The sequence below is a fragment of the Haliaeetus albicilla genome, chromosome Z (assembly GCF_947461875.1).
Source record: "Haliaeetus albicilla chromosome Z, bHalAlb1.1, whole genome shotgun sequence".
Lineage (NCBI taxonomy): Eukaryota > Metazoa > Chordata > Aves > Accipitriformes > Accipitridae > Haliaeetus > Haliaeetus albicilla.
The window spans coordinates 34,948,785-34,964,741 of NC_091516.1; the positions used below are offsets into that span (position 1 = coordinate 34,948,785).

At 36.5% G+C, this 15,957-nt stretch overlaps 1 protein-coding gene across 2 annotated transcripts in view; it reads right to left on the reverse strand.

Moving 5' to 3' along the window:
- Positions 1-240: 240 nt before the first annotated feature.
- CNTNAP4 (contactin associated protein family member 4) overlaps positions 241-15,957 on the reverse strand; it is a 248,668-nt gene continuing 232,951 nt past the window's right edge. The window contains exons 22-25 of one of the 2 annotated variants that reach the window (XM_069777544.1): positions 15,026-15,113; positions 6,568-6,786; positions 6,145-6,216; positions 241-1,926 (exon numbers count right to left, since the gene is read on the reverse strand). In XM_069777544.1, coding sequence (XP_069633645.1) covers positions 1,733-1,926; positions 6,145-6,216; positions 6,568-6,786; positions 15,026-15,113 — 573 coding nt within the window. In that variant the 3' untranslated portion in view covers positions 241-1,732. The remainder of the gene's footprint in view (positions 1,927-6,144; positions 6,217-6,567; positions 6,787-15,025; positions 15,114-15,957) is intronic. The other variant, XM_069777546.1, reaches the window with a different exon arrangement.

Here is a 15,957-nt window from a genome sequence, read left to right on the forward strand (position 1 = left end):
GATGGAAGAAAATAAGCTTTAAAAGACAGTATCTGCTGGACATTTATATTTACAACTTCCATTTATGTAAATAAATTTACACATTAAAGGTTTTGGCACACCATGTCAGGTTTCCATGTCTTTATAATGTTCTTGGGCATCTATGATAAACATTTTCTAAACTTCACAGTCTAGGGTCTAGCTTTTATTTTCCTCACTGAAAGAGAAGAAAAGCGGTGACTGTTATCATTGCTTTCAAGTCTGCAAGGGCACAGAATTCCTGATTCTAGTCTCAGATCCAAGCTCTAGGCACACAGTCTTCTGTCTGGGGAAAAACAAAAAATCCTTTGTGTATGGGTCAACTACCTAAATATTGGTATCTAGTGCCATTTTTTATGCCTTGAGGTATTCTACCTGATTACCAGATGTCTCTTCCAAAAGACACACACCTTCCATACAACATGAGACATTTTCCACCAGATCACATGGGTATTTTAGATACCCTATGGTGTCTAAAGGGACCTTACAATCTGCTGTTTAGACAACTTAAACCTACCCTTCATATCTGATAATTTGTTTATACAACATCATAGAAAGGTCTTATTTACTCTGTCAGGATAGTAAGCACCTCTTTAATTTTGAGTGGTATAATCAGACCTTATTTCACAAAGATATAGTAGGTACTATTAAGGGTGAAGAACAAAAATATTCAAGTAGCAGCTACTGTACTAGACTCTAAATGCCCTACTTCCATTGTCATAATAATCATAAATAATTTCTATAATTTAGAACAACTTAATCTTGAGGTCTGGAGCATATCATAGATACAATGTTTTCAGAGAATATGTCTCAGATAGTGCACAGAGCATTACTTCTTGACAGAATAAGCATCAGTAATCTCCAGGGACAATAAACTTGATCATCTTTTGGTGTGTTCACTCATGGCAACTTAACTATTGTTAATATGTTACTTGATCTTTCCAAGCAAATGTCTTGCCTTTTGTGATCCCAATTTTATTTAAAATGCTTAGAATGTGCATGAGTCTCTTGGTGCCATCACGTGACCATAAGTGAAAACCTATTGCAAAAGAGACTGTACAGCATTTCAACACATTGTGCACCCTGCAGTTTTAAGGCCTGCTAGGCTTGCCAAAAAGAAGGGATAGTGACGACACTGGTCACATCCCAGGGGAAAGAAGTACAGTTTGTTTGGGACACCAAAATCCATGGTTCGCAAGCAGATGCTGACACTAGCCAACAGCAGTTCAAAAGGCATTTTCAGTTTGAGGAAGTAAGAGGGTTCACTATAATGAAACACATTCTTTAGCAACACAAAGTATTAGAATCCACCTTTCACCTTGAACAAAATCCCAGAATCAAATTTTAAAGAAAAAGGTAGGAATAACTTCATAACAATTTTTCCCATTCAAAAATCAAATTCAGTATGTACATTAAACTTCAGTTGTAGAAGGTCACATCAGAACAGTCGGAAACTACCAACAATGAAATTGGTTACAATATCTAATTCACTGTTACATAAAATGCATTTACGGTATAATAGCTAAGGAATGCATGTAATTTAAAGAGGCCCCCTACAGCAATCACTGAGACTGAACATATGCAGTATAATAAGTCTCAAATCCATTGCATTTACTGTAGAGTGCAAGAGCTTTTTCTGTCCGTTGAGAGCCCCTGGCTTAGCAAGAAAGTCAGACTGTCACATTATTATATTAAATTAAATCATGAATGCCAATCAGAAGAAGTATTCCTTTTGATTTTCATTGGCTGTGTTTTGCATGCTGAGCTCACTTTTCAGTGCAGATTCAGCACTGTCTTCATTTTCAGATCCTTTTGACTCATTTTTTGAGTATATGCCTTTTTTTTTATAAATGCGTATGGCTATGGCAGTGATGCAAAGTAGGATGAATATCACGACTGCTATCACACCTAGGAGAAGAAAAGAGAAAAAATTCAAGTGAAAGGATGGTCACATAATAACACATGGGCCAGAGAGCAGGACAAAGAAGGAATGACTCCATCACATAATGGAGGGAGTTGCCGGGAAGCCTGAGAAATAAGAAGCTACAGCTGATTTCAAACCGGAAACAGCACTTTAGTATAAGCTTCATGGTGATTGTTTTGAAATTTTGCAGAGTACTACTAAAAAAAAAAATATCCACAGAATACTATAATTTTTGAAACTTTTAAATGGAAGACCAGTAAGGCCCTTAGGGTACTGTAGGTAAGAGGGTGTCTTTCTGTCCTTCACCATCAGCCTCTACCATTCTACCAGGCTGGGAAGTCAAGCCACTGTGGATTTGAGGAGCTGTTCTTCAGGGGCTTTCCTGCCAGACAATGGGACAGCACAAAGGGGACTACTATGACTTTCTCCTTTTCCCCAACTCCTATGAGTATTAGACAATGCTGTCCCTTTCCTCAGTCACTCATGTTGCTCATGACCCTTTCTCACACCACATGTCATCAGGAGGGAAGGGAACATGTCTGATCATCAGCTTTCACCTGCCAGTCAGCTCTCCTAGCATGGCTGCAGGTCTGGGGAAGGAACCTGGAGAGCAAAGGCAGAGCAGAACAAGGTAAGAACAAAGGTATGAATCTGGAATTCTGAACCAGGTCCTCTATCAACTCTGCCTGTGCACATCAAAACCACCAAGCCTCAGACCTTTTGTAGTAAAAATAGTTGCACAGAATTAGTCCCATTCATATCCAGTACTCCACACAAATTAGTTCAGACCACAAATGAGATGACTGGTTCTGACTAAAAAGTGCAGTTAATAAGAAGAATTTATAAAGGAAAATATAAAACATTTCATTATAGGGACTCCAGCGGAAATTGGCCAGTGTTTATAGCCACCTATTGTCAGGTCAAATGGGACAGAAATTCTAATGTTTATTCTGCCTCATGGAAGAAAATCCCAACTCTGACCACCTTTGGTACATCATATGGGATGAAGAGATTTTTATGATCTACATTAGCTAGGGCTCATATTTTTGTAACTGCATCATTGTAATGAATAGACACTGGTTAAAATACTAAAATACTAAAATCAAAGCTCACTTCATGTTCAGGGTGAAATATAGGTTTGACTCCTTCCCTTCAGGTTTGTGGCACTTGCTCTGACATGTTGTGTGTGTTTTTACTTTGCATGGCTACATGACCTTTGGTTCATAAGTAAACAAGGTCCCTGCCTACACAGGTGGTTGTGAGCAGGCTTCCTTTCCCAACAACTTTAATAGCCTCATATGGTAGGGTAAAATCATCACCAGTACAGCCACCTCCATTATGGTGTTCTAGCTGATCGGTTAGAAAGAAAAGGAACAGGAGCATAAGCTTTATATAGGGGACTCATCAAGTACAGTATGTGCTACATATCTAACATATAAGAGATTAAATAGAATGGGCACTTAGTTTTAAAGGTGACTATTTAAGATTTATTGAACTGTTACCGGGGCATGCTGTTCCTAGTGCAGCAGATTAGGAACAGTGAGGAAAGAGATACTTTCCACAGAGATAAGCATGACCTTACAGACTTCCTGCCCATCTCCTCTCTTCCTCATTCATCCTCTACGATGGTCTCAGGCCCTCAAGTTCATGAGTCAGAGGTTGGGCAGGAGATGAATTTGAGCAGAAATGAAATAGAAGGGAAGCAGAAAGTGCTTGTCAAAGAGGCGGAAAGCAAGACCAGGCTGTAGGGAGGAAAAAAGCACTAAGAGTCTGGGAAACAGTTGTAATGCAATGGTAATGTAATGCTGTACTAGATGAAGGAAAAATCTGCTGCATAACTTGGCCATTACTGCAAGAAAAATAAAAATACATAGTCCCTTAGCACTATAAATAAAACCAGACCAACCAAAATTCAGCACTTGTCATTTTTTTCATTTTCTGATATGAGCAGCCATCCTTAATGGTAGGAATAGAAATATTTTTGTGTGGTACCTTCTTCTCCACAATAGACTCTATAATCTGAGTAAATCTTGTTCTTATTTAGGTTAAATAGAACAGTTATACCTTTGTTTCACAGTCAGCTCCATGCCCCCTGCAAAGCCTTGTCTATAAACTTGCCTGTCTGAGGTAGCTGAATTGGTACAGTTCTCAGTTATACATTTAAGGGTACTTGCATTAAACTTTTACTGAGTGTTGTACAGCTTGCTTTATTTTGACATTTAAACAACGATAGTTAAGCAGTAGAAAAATTGTGAGTGCATATTCCCAAAAGTGTTTAATAACAATAAAACTGTGAGGTTATTAGTATCTTAAAAAGACTGCAACTATTGTACCTTGAAGTTCAAAAATTATTTTGTTGTTAGTACACTTAAAAATCCCCACCCACACTAAATTACCTAGTACATAAAGTGATCTTTATGTACAGATACTTATGTAAAATAATACTTATCTTTTGAAACAAGAAAGTAATTTTTTACAAAGTTAGATGTGTAGAAGAACTTAGAAACCATATATTTAAATTCTGACCTCACTGAATTCAGTGGTAAAATTCTCAGTTTGTATGTATAAAAATATACAGAGATAAGTATGACTTTACAAGCAAGGAAGCTTCTAGGTTTTATTACCTCTTATTTTAGTACCTTTAGTACAGCACTACTATGTTAAAGGTCACTGACCATGCAGTGTGCTGTTGGCAGGCACTGACCATGGCAGTTACCATTATTTAAATGGCAGACACAGAGCTGACTGCAGGTTCTTATCTTAACTCCACCTTCCATAGACCTAAATGCTTTTATCCTCAGTGAGAAGCCTTGGCAGCTTTATTCAGCTAAATCCCACTATGTCATTTGTCTGCTGAGGCTTTTAAAACCCTTAGAAAGGAAACCTACTCAGAATTTAAAAGATGGAGGGGTTGACCTTTCCTTCCCCCTGCCCTCTTTCTGTTGAAGTATCTAACAGAAATTGAAATAGTGAATTATACTGTGAAAATACCATCTTCATGAGTGAAGTTTCCTTCCCTCACATCCATCCAAGAGAAGAAATACCACCAGAAATTCTCCCAGGAGAAGATTCTCACAAGAGACAATACTATTCTGTGAAAGAAAAAAACTGAACTGACATAGTCATACACTTGCTCTGATACCTGTGACAGGAATTGAAATTGTCCTGAGGGTCCCCAATCCCAAGCTCTCCCTGTTAAGGCTGACTTGCATACTCTTTATTCCTGCTAAAGATGTAGAACTTCCCCACTACAACAGAGATAGGTCTTGGCTTAAGGACAGTCAGTCAGAAAGACACAGTAATAGAACCTGCCTATCCTGATTATCAGTCCTGTACTTTAAGCACAAGACACCTATCCCAAGCTTTATACTATATTTGTTCTGACAGGCATAAAAAGTAAAGGGACTGTCAACATATTCACTTTAGGAGCAATTGAACTGTAGATGGTTCATTCTCTATTCCTCTGTTAAAAATAAGTGCTTTGAAAAAAGTTTGTGGATGATCATTTGTAGGTCTATTTAAGCTGATAAAAGTAGCCAAAAGAAATAGTAAGAAAATGGAGGAGAAATGGTATTTCAAACCAACAGTAATTATTTTTTATTATTATTATTTTAACATGCATTTCATTTTTAAGCTGTTAAGTAATGCAGGTGATAATCTGTCCAAGAGTACATTGCTTTCCAAATGCAGAACCAGAATGAAACTTGCTTCAGTCTGTCAAAGGATTGATTCAAGCAGTGTTAGACCCCATTTTCTCAAGAAAAAACTGTGTTGCTCAGATCCATTAAAGAAGATTTTTAACTTGTGTAGCAAAATGTGATTTTTTGGCATAGTCAAGGAGCAAAGATTGTTCATTCTTAAATATATGCCATTTGTCACAGCATATCCACTTACTTTTTAAAGTCATAGACACTAGCATTAGGCAAGTTGGAAACCTGTTCTTAGTATCTTGTGTTTCAGCAGAATGTTCCAATGTATAGAAACAGTCATGGCAAAAATATATGTAAGAAGAAAATATGAGAGCTATTGTTTAAATTTTAAAACTATGCTTGATTTTTGACTGTGTACCACTTGTAATAAAATGAAGCCTTTTTACTAGTTTCCTTATGCAAACAAAACTAAACTGACTTCACTTCAGCATTGAAAGACTCACAGTTACTAGAAAAAAAAGGTTCCCGTGGAGTTGTTATAGTCCCTATTACCTCCAATAATTGCAGAGTCACTTCTGATTGCATTAGCTAAGGGTTCTCCCTCATCTATTGGTCCAGAGTGATCTGCAGAAGAAAAAAAAGGAAAGTGACAGACAAATAGAAGAAGAGTTTTCAAGAAATTCTCACATGGGTACAGCTCATGTACGGTATGGTAAAGTGGCAGTGGTGTGGGTCCATAAGCACGCAAATAAGAACACTGATGTAGATGAACTTTGCAGAGATAAAGATGTAAACATTCAGAGAAGAGAAAGGTTAGAGAAAAGGAACTAAGCACACATAAAAGACAATTATTTTTCAAAATATTCCCGAGATGTTAATCCACATGGGAAAAAAAAAAAAAGTTCTGGATCACATCATGAGTACTCTATTTAGATTTTGTTTCAGAGATCAGAACAAGAGATAACCATATGCTACCTGCAAATGAATGAGTTGTTTCACTTGATGTTGAGTCAGCTCCAGTTAAAGTACCACAGTTGGATTCAGTGAAGCGTCCCTTTACAATGACAGGGGCTGAGCTGCTGTGGTGCAATGCAGCCTTCAAAGGAGCAATGTGGTTGAACTGCACTGAAGAGAGACATCCAGTAAACCCCTGAGAGTTTGCCTTCATAGTCTCCTCATCTACATCACTGTTTTCTGTTAATCAAAAGGAACAGATCATAATTAATCATAGTGCAAATGTACAAAATAAAGCGACAGAAGAATAAATGAATAATTAACCTGTGTTTCCCTGAGTATATTTGAGTTACAGCAACATATGTAGATTCACTGAATCCCTTTCTTGTCTGTCTTTAATGAAAAGACAGTCAGATACATTCAACCCTTTTTTTTTGACAGATGACAGTTGCTAGTCTGCTGAGGGAAATGCTTTTAACTTACTAGAGCAAGTTCCAAAGCAAAAAGATTCAAATGTAACTAAAATGTTTAAATTAAAATGCCACACTTTTTCATTCTGCAAAAGATAAAGATGAAGCATGCTTTCATGAAAAATACATATTTTATTAGATTTCTTCTCATAAATATGTACATTATTGGATCATATTCTTTCCACAGATTCATATGTCTACTCCATCCCATCACCATCAAGTCTGTCAAAACAAAAAACCTCTGAAGACCTCAGATCCTGTAAATCCATCAAGATCTTTTCTGTGAAATTCTAAAAAAATGAATGTTGTTCCACTTTACATTTGAAACATGATACCATTATCTTTCCCACCAAGGAAAAAAAAAAGAAAAAAAAAAGAAAAAAAAAAAAAAAGAAGAAGAAAAAACCTCCCCTCAGTCTCCTGAGCTGCCTTTCTGAATGCATGTACCCTGTCAGAGCTCTCTATTCAACAGCTAATGCTCACTAATGCTTTCTAATGCAGTACTTTGGAAATGGAAAACAGTTTATTTACACTGACAGTTCTAATTTAAGCAAAAACTCAGGAAGTTCTAATCGTTCAAAGATGACTCTTAAGGGAAGTAAGTTTTCAAGTTTTGTGCAAATAAAATGGGAATTTCATCTCATTCATTTCCACCTCCAACTTATCCTAAAACCCATGAGTGAACTTGTGATCTTTACAATGGCTACCATAACAATGTTAAATACTAATGTATGATGCACTCCTCAATACAATTAGGTTAATAGTGAAAATTGGGCTAACGGCTTTTGGTAGAATGTTGCAAAATAACACTGCAGCTTTCTCCTCAACTACTCTCTGCTTCTTGCAATGATGATGTATTGTTAGATAGATGGATGCCAGCCAAGAGTCTGCTCATGTACACCGACGGATTACGTAAAATGTTGGACGTTTAACTGCCTCTGTTCTCTTTGTATCATACGCTGTTTCTGATGATTGCCTCACCGCACTGAAGGATCTACTAGATCTGGATGTCTTAAGAAAAAGACTAACCTGAGGTGGCAAGAAAAAATGTCCCAAAACCCCTGTGATAAAAGTATATATCTCTAAGTAGGATCAAAAACCTTAAGAGTGAAGGTTTTCTATTATTTTCTAGTTTCCTATACAAAACATTTCATGAACAAAGTATAATATGAAAGGAAATTAGATATTTTAAATCCTTAGAGTTCACTTGACTCATTAACTAGAAAATACTGCTAGTGTAAAGTAAAACTTTTTATTAGATCAGGCAATCTTCCTGGTAAAAGTGATAAAGCTTAGGAAAGACAAACCCTTCTCCACTTTACTGTTTAAGTCAAATTTAACTGACTAAAAATGACACACACACAAGTTGTTTATCAGTGACTATTTTATAGTAAACTGCAGCTATGCATCCTTAAGCATCTTTATAGCAAGTCATTTGCTAAGTGTACTCAATCTTTTTCAGCAAAGAAAGACAAAATTACTCCACCTACATTGCCTTCAAAAAAAAAAAAAAAAGCAAAAGCAAAACACAAACTCAATAAACTTCTTTCTTGAATTCTGTTTCAACCATCTTTCCTCTGTGAAGTTATACTGAAAGTCAGCAGACGTACAGATTCTAGCAGAACATTTTAAGATAAGGACTGTGCAATCGAAAGACTGGCTTTGACGTTTCTACTTTTATGATGGTGAAGATTTCAAAATTTGTCATGTTCCTGTATAATCCTATCTTGTCTCAAAATTAGACAAGTCCATAATACATTGGGTGAACTATTGACTGGCAGGTCAGGCTCAGAGAGTTATAGAAAATGGGGTTGCAACAGGCTGGTGGCCAGACACCAGTGGAGTTCCCCAGCACACAATTTTAGGGCCAGAGCTCTTTAATGTTCTTATAAATGATCTGGATGCAGAAGTCAAATGTACATTAAGCAAGTTTGCCAGTGATATTAAATGAGGAGGAGCTGTGGACTCCCTCGAAGGTAGGGACCATACAGAGAGATCTGGATAGACTAGAGAGCTGGGCAATGACCAACAGTATAAAATTTAACAAGAGCAACTGCAAGATTCTCCACCTGGGAAGGGTTATCCTATTTATACATACAAATTAGGGGATGAGAGGCTGGAGAGCAGCCCTGCGGAAAGAGATCTGGGGGTTTAGGTTGATACCAAGTTGAATATGAGTCAACAGTGTGTCCTGGCAGCCAAAAGGGCTAACCATGTACTGGGGTGCATCAAGCACAGCACAGCTAGCTGGTCAAGGGAGATGATTGTCACACTCCACACTGTGCTGATGTGACCCCACCTCAAGTCCTGTGTGCAGTTTTGGGCACCTAAATATAAGAATGACATCAAACTATTAGAGTGTGTCCAGAGGAGGGCAACGAAGTTGGTGAAAGGTCTCAAGGGCAAGACTTACAAGGAGCAGCTGAGGTCACTGGGTTTGTTCAGCTCGGAGAAGAGAAGGCTGAGGGGTGACCTCATGGCAGTCTGCAACTGCCTCAAGAGGGGCAGTGGAGAGGGAGGCACTGATCTCCTCTCTCTGGTGACCAGCGATAGGACATGAGGAGATGGAATGATGCTATGTCAGGGGAAGTTCAGACTGGACATTAGGAGAAGGTTCTTCACTGAGAGGGTGGTTGGTCACTGGAACAGGCTCCCCAGGGAAGTGGTCATGGCACCAAGCCTGTCAGAGTTCAAGGAGAGTCTGGATGATGCTCTTACTCATATGGTTATTTTTAGGTAGTCCTGTGAGGAGCAGGGATTGGACTTGATGATTCTTATGGGTCCCTTCCAAATCAAGATATTATATGATTCTATGATTCAATGAATCTGCTCAGTAGAAAAAATTAATGCATATTTGACTTTCACATTTAAATTACCAGCTGTGGGTACTAACAATGTGCTTGGAATGGACTGCCACAAAATCTCACATTTGTGCAACAAGCCTGTACGAAAATTTTATTATGGCCAGGCTATTTACATTAAATACATTTAATTTATTACAGCTGAAACTAATTATGCCTTATACACCCACTGATTTCAGTTGAATCAGATATGGTCATTGCTTCTTTTTTTTTTTTTTCTATGGCTAATATGTGACCACATAAATGCCACTATGTTGTTACTTTTTTTTTTAATATGAAGAAATACATTATTTTACTGACGTTTACTTATGGTTCATATTGAAGTGACCACAAGGAGATAAATTACTGAAAAATATGTAATTAAACAATTATTTTTCTAATTTTTGTGCATAAAAAAATACCGTTTAAAAACACTCCAAAATGGTCTAGGCCCCTTTTCATTATTTTTTTTTATTTGTTTCTACTGCTGAAAAAAATGCCAGTAAATAAAGCAATTTAATTAACAGGAAGTAATAGTTCTGTCTTTGATACTTTTTGCTGCTTTTTCAACAAAAGAAATCCAGCAACCAGGAGTCACAAGTGGATGTATTTTGTGGAACTGTCATTTATCACACTGCTGAGATTGAGTAGAAAAAAATCTTAAAAATAACACATTAGAAGGCAAATATTTTTCCAACAGAATTATTTCATCAAACTAAAATATCTCCATTAAATTCCTGAATATTTATATTTTAAATACTGGTATTTTGCCCAAAATTGCAAGGCTCTGGAAACTTTCTCTTTCCCCAAATAATTATCCTGAAAAGCTTCGGTATTGGAAGTAAAACTTGACAAATGTGGCTGACTAAATTAAAAATCTGATGAAAAAAAATTCATATAAATTTGTTGGAGTACAATTATATGTACTTTAGATTGTGGGAGCTGCATAAAAATGCATATTTTGCACTAACAGACTTATATTAAAGGCTTTTCTAAACCAGCTTTAAAGGACTGAATTTTATTGTTTTATTACTATATGAATTCCTAAATTCATATAGTAGAAAAAGCTGCATAGAGAGAAATGGACATTTTTAAAGCAACTATTATTTAGCATGTGCTTCACTGCTGCACTTTTTCAGGAGTACCCAGACATTATTGTTTTAAAAAGCTGATTGTAAAATTAACAATTTGAATTATCGCTATATTTTTACCTATCAGTGGAGCACAGTGAGAGTTTTGCAATTCCACCATTCTTTTATCAGTAAAACTATAATAATTAGAGCTCTTAAGCAAGCTCTGTAATTATTAATTATCCTCAAAGATATTCCCATAAAGACAGAACTAAATTATACAATCTTATAATTTCAGAGATGAATAAACCAATGTAAGAAAGGACAATTTCACTACAAATAGAATGGAACAGTTTGAATACACAGAAATTCCATTTCAAATGTGGGTACAAAACAGTTTACTGGTTTAACCTAGGCTGTCTTATTAAGAGTTTATTGAAAATTTGGTTTTATTTATTAGTGAAAAAACCAATTATTACGTTGTTGGAGATGCCCATATTCAGTATGATGCCTTTGTTTAAGTGAATTGACTTCAAATCACACATTTTCTTAAGCTGGTGAAACTTTGTGTATAAATCAGACCTAAGTAAATGTTGCTGAAAGCCTATCCTTGTCTCAGTTGGCATGGAAAGGTTAACAGCTCTCCCTGAGGAAAAACATTGCCCATAGCTCTCCACCCTCACCCTGGGGAAGCCTAGGAAGCTTTGTCCTGGGCAAATGTGGCTTTACTCAGTGGAAGTAAATTACTTCATTAGTGGGTTGCTGTAAAAAGAGAGGTTTCTACAGCCTTCTTACAGTGTGGGGTGCTTTGAGAGAAATTATCTTCTTAGAAGGAAAACAAAAATGTAAGGAGCTCTTTGGATTGTATCCTGTGAACTATGTGGCTGAGTGTGCCGCTTCTCTTTTCCCTTACCACTTAACCTTCCAATATTTTGCTGACTCCCAACACAGTTTAGCTTCCTGACTGTTTGTCACAATGTTGCATAACATAAATTCAGAAGTCTTTAAATTAGAAGGCTAAGGTTCTGGGAAGTGAGGAAGAACACTGATTTTTATTTATTTATTTATTTATTTTCCCCTGGGAATTCAAAACTAGTTCAGCAGCTAACTCTCACATTTGCTTTCAACAAAAAAACTGAGCTATGTACAACTGCAGAAGAGCTCAGACAAATACTTCTCCAACTGAAGAACATTCTTAGAAAATCCATAGATTTCTGGCCTATTTTAAAACCTGTGCTTTTTTGCTGAACAGCATTGCAAAGTACAAGAAATACACGATTTCATATTTTGTTGCTCCTTCTGTTTAGACGTCTTTGCTGAAGCAAATACTCATTACTTTTTTCCACTGCCTTCATAAAGTCTCCTTCCACCTCTAGACATGACTTCACAGGAATCGGGACCCAATGCAGTCAGATTTATAAAAGAAACAGCAGCTCTTCAATAGCATCTCTCCTTTGAAAGGGAGAGAAGTGTATGTTTTCTTCAAGACAGATTCTGTAAACTGAGCCAAATTGGGCTGAGTGCCCCTGCAGGTCATTGTAACTCCATGCTTCACACTATTGTAGTGATGCAAAGCCATCATATAACTGAACGAATTCCCACCTCTGAACTTTTATAACGGTGTGGTTCCTTTGGAAGAGACATTAGTCCTGATAAAAAGAGACTTTTATTTGCCTAAAAATGTGCATTTCAATACATTGCATCAAATACATTTTAAAGTAAATTTGTGCAAGCTTTGATATGGAATTTCTTGACAAAGATAAAAAAACTTTTAATTCGGTACTGGTCTGGTATTACCCTTATATGAGTGTGACTGCAATTGACTACTACACTTCAAAACACTATAAATTCCTGATTCAGTTTTACCATCTATTTGTGGGGTTTTGAAATATTTTGAATTATTCTCTTCTAGTAGTTTATATTTCAGCTAATAATGCTTTAAAGTTATGCTTAAATGATCATTCTTTTTTCCATTCTCTGTGCATACCTACATAGTAGTCCTTTTCTGGACTGTGAGTTCTATAAAGAAAATCTATGTTTCAAAAGTAATACACATTTCTGTTTATGTTAGAGGTCCATAGTTATTTTTCCAGGAAGAAAACATATTAGCTACACTGTGATTCTTCCAAATAATCACAACTAAACAATAATTAGGATTTTTTTTTAAGTCTATAAATATGATCTTTAAATTTCATTACTTAATGAATTTTAAGCTACTTAGCATTTTATTAGTATCATTATGAAAACAATTACCACTGTATGCATTTTATATCTTAAATTTTTTTCCCCACCTCTTCCAGATAATAATCTCAGAACTGAAAAACACAACCATATATCTGATGGATAAAGAATTAGCAGGATGGCCTTATCCAAATAGTTGCATGCAACAGCTCAATGTTTAAATGGAGATCAGTAACAAGTGGTGTCCCTCAGGTGTCCATGCTGGGACCAGTACTATTCAATATCTTTATTAATGACATAGACAGTAGGATTGAGTCCATCCTCAGCAAGTTTGTGGGCGACACTAAGCTGAGTGGTGCAGTTGATTCACTAGAGGGAAGAGATGCCATCCAGAGGGACCCTGGCAGACTTGAGAAGTGGGCCAATGTGAAGCTCATGAAGTTCAACAAGGTCAAGTGCAAGGTCCTGCACCTGGGTCAGGGCAACACCTGGTATCAATACAGGCTGGGGGATGAAGGGATTGAGAGCAGCCCTGAGGAGAAGGACTTGAGGATACTGGTGGATGAAAAATTGGATATGAACTGGCAATGTGTGCTTGCAACCCAGAAAACTAGTTGTATCCTGGGCTGCATCAAAAGAAGCGTGGCCAGCAGGTCAAGGAATGTGATTCTGCCCCTCTACTCCACTCTTGTGAGACCCCACCTGGAGTACTGCATCCAGATCTGGGGTTACCAACACAAGAAAAACATGGACCTGTTGGAGTGGGCCCAGAGGAGGACCACAAAGATAACCAGAGGGCTGGAGCACCTCTCCTATGAGACAGGGTGGGAGAGATGGGACTGCTTAGCCAGGAGAAGAGAAGGCTGTAGAGAGACCTTATAGCAGCCTTCTAGTACCTAAAGAGGGCCTACAAGAAAGCTGGAGAGGGACTTTTTACAAGGGCATGTTGTGATAGGACAAGGGGTAATGGCTTTAAACTGAAAAAGGATATATTTATATTAGATGTAAGGAGGAAATTCTTGACTGTGAGCGTGGTGAGGCACTGGAACAGATTACCTGGAGAGGTTGTGGATGCCGCATTCCTGGAAGTGTTCAAGGCCAGGTTGGATGGGGCTTTGAGCAACCTAGTCTAGTGGAAGGTGTCCCTGTCCATGGCAGGGGTTTGGAACTAGATTATCTTTAAGGTCCCTTCCAATCCAAACCATTTTGTGATTTTATGAAATTATTTTAGAGGAAAAAGAAATATCCTTTAACTTTTCACCAGCACCACATCTTCCTCTATTGTGGAGTTTTCTCAATGTGACGAATGGGAAAATAAAATGATTTTGAGAATTTTACATCAGGATATTTTATTTTAACAAAATTGACAAAATGGTAATTGTAGATAGGTAAATTCCATTTTGAACATTACTACATATAAACAGACAGCTTTTGATAAGTCATCACTGGAAAAAATTATTTTGACATAGCTTAACTTGTTTTTAAAGAGCAACTCCAAGAAAGTTTTTGCTTACATTACCTTATCTCTAACTGTTTACATAAAAATCTAATCACAGAAAGTTTTTCAATACAGTACATGATTAGTATTATTCTATGGTATTTGTGTACGATTTCACAGTGATTTATTTTTTCCTGAGGGTAAAAAAAAAAAAAAAAGTGATGTTTCATAATGCTTGATTGCAAAATGAGAGAGAGAAGTGTGAAATTATTTTTAATGGAACCTACTTGATCATTTTTCAGGAAGTACTTACCCATGATTATATTTGTCTTTCAACAAGACTGAAGCTTCTACCTTGATTGTGACTCAGTGTCTAACTAAATCCAAGACAACAAATATCTTTCAATGAGATTAGGTTTATTATTTTTCATGTGCTGTGATGATATTTTGATCTAGAAAACCCTGTGGTGTTCCACTTACCTAAAATCTTGCCAAGTGTGAGAGACTTAATTGCATTGAATTCTGTGCCTGAAGACAGAATAAACTTCATTCTTTCATTCTGGTTAACCTGCAGAATGGTGCAGTGAAAAACAAAGTAAAATAATGGAAAGAATATTAGTAAAAGTTTTCAAAAAAGTGGATAAGATCAAGGTTAAAAGTAGAAGAAGCTGAGGGAAGCATTTGTTAGCATAAAAACTAATCAGGAAATAGATGATCGGCTTCCTCACATCACTGATTACAACTGTGATACTTGTAAGCATCCCACTTAATAAGCCTTGATTTATCTTACTGATTTGGCTGATTGCTTCTTTTTCATCTATAAGATGAATAAAAATGGTAAACCTTCAAAAACATGAAAAAGGTTCTTTTCATTAAAAAAGGCACTCAACATTTAGTTCATAAAGATCAAATATTGTACTGTAAATGCTCTGGCCCCTAGGGTACCTCTAGAACTACTTGCCTTCAAGCCTTCTACCAATGCGTCATTAAGCAAACTCAGCTCTAGCCTCAAAATACTAACTTGTAACTTCCAGGTTTTTAAATTTAAAAAAATGAAGACTTCTTTACATGCTAGGATCTACTATTAGCAAATCAAATATTTCTATTTTATCATCAGACTTCCCCTAAAAATAACAAAAATCTTTTCCTTAATAGTCACATTGCTTTGATGTAAAAGGAACAATGAAAATTAGACAAATAGGCTTAAATTATTACATAGATCATAATATATTTGTATATTTGTACTGTAGTTTGATAGGTAATTTGAAACAAAAACCAAAATGTGAGACCCAAAATAAATGACAGCATGCGGCAGTACACATTTCATACAGAACACAGAAGTCATACACATTTCATAAACTGTGAAAATTTAACCATCAAACAATTTATTATATTTTCATATAAAATGATGA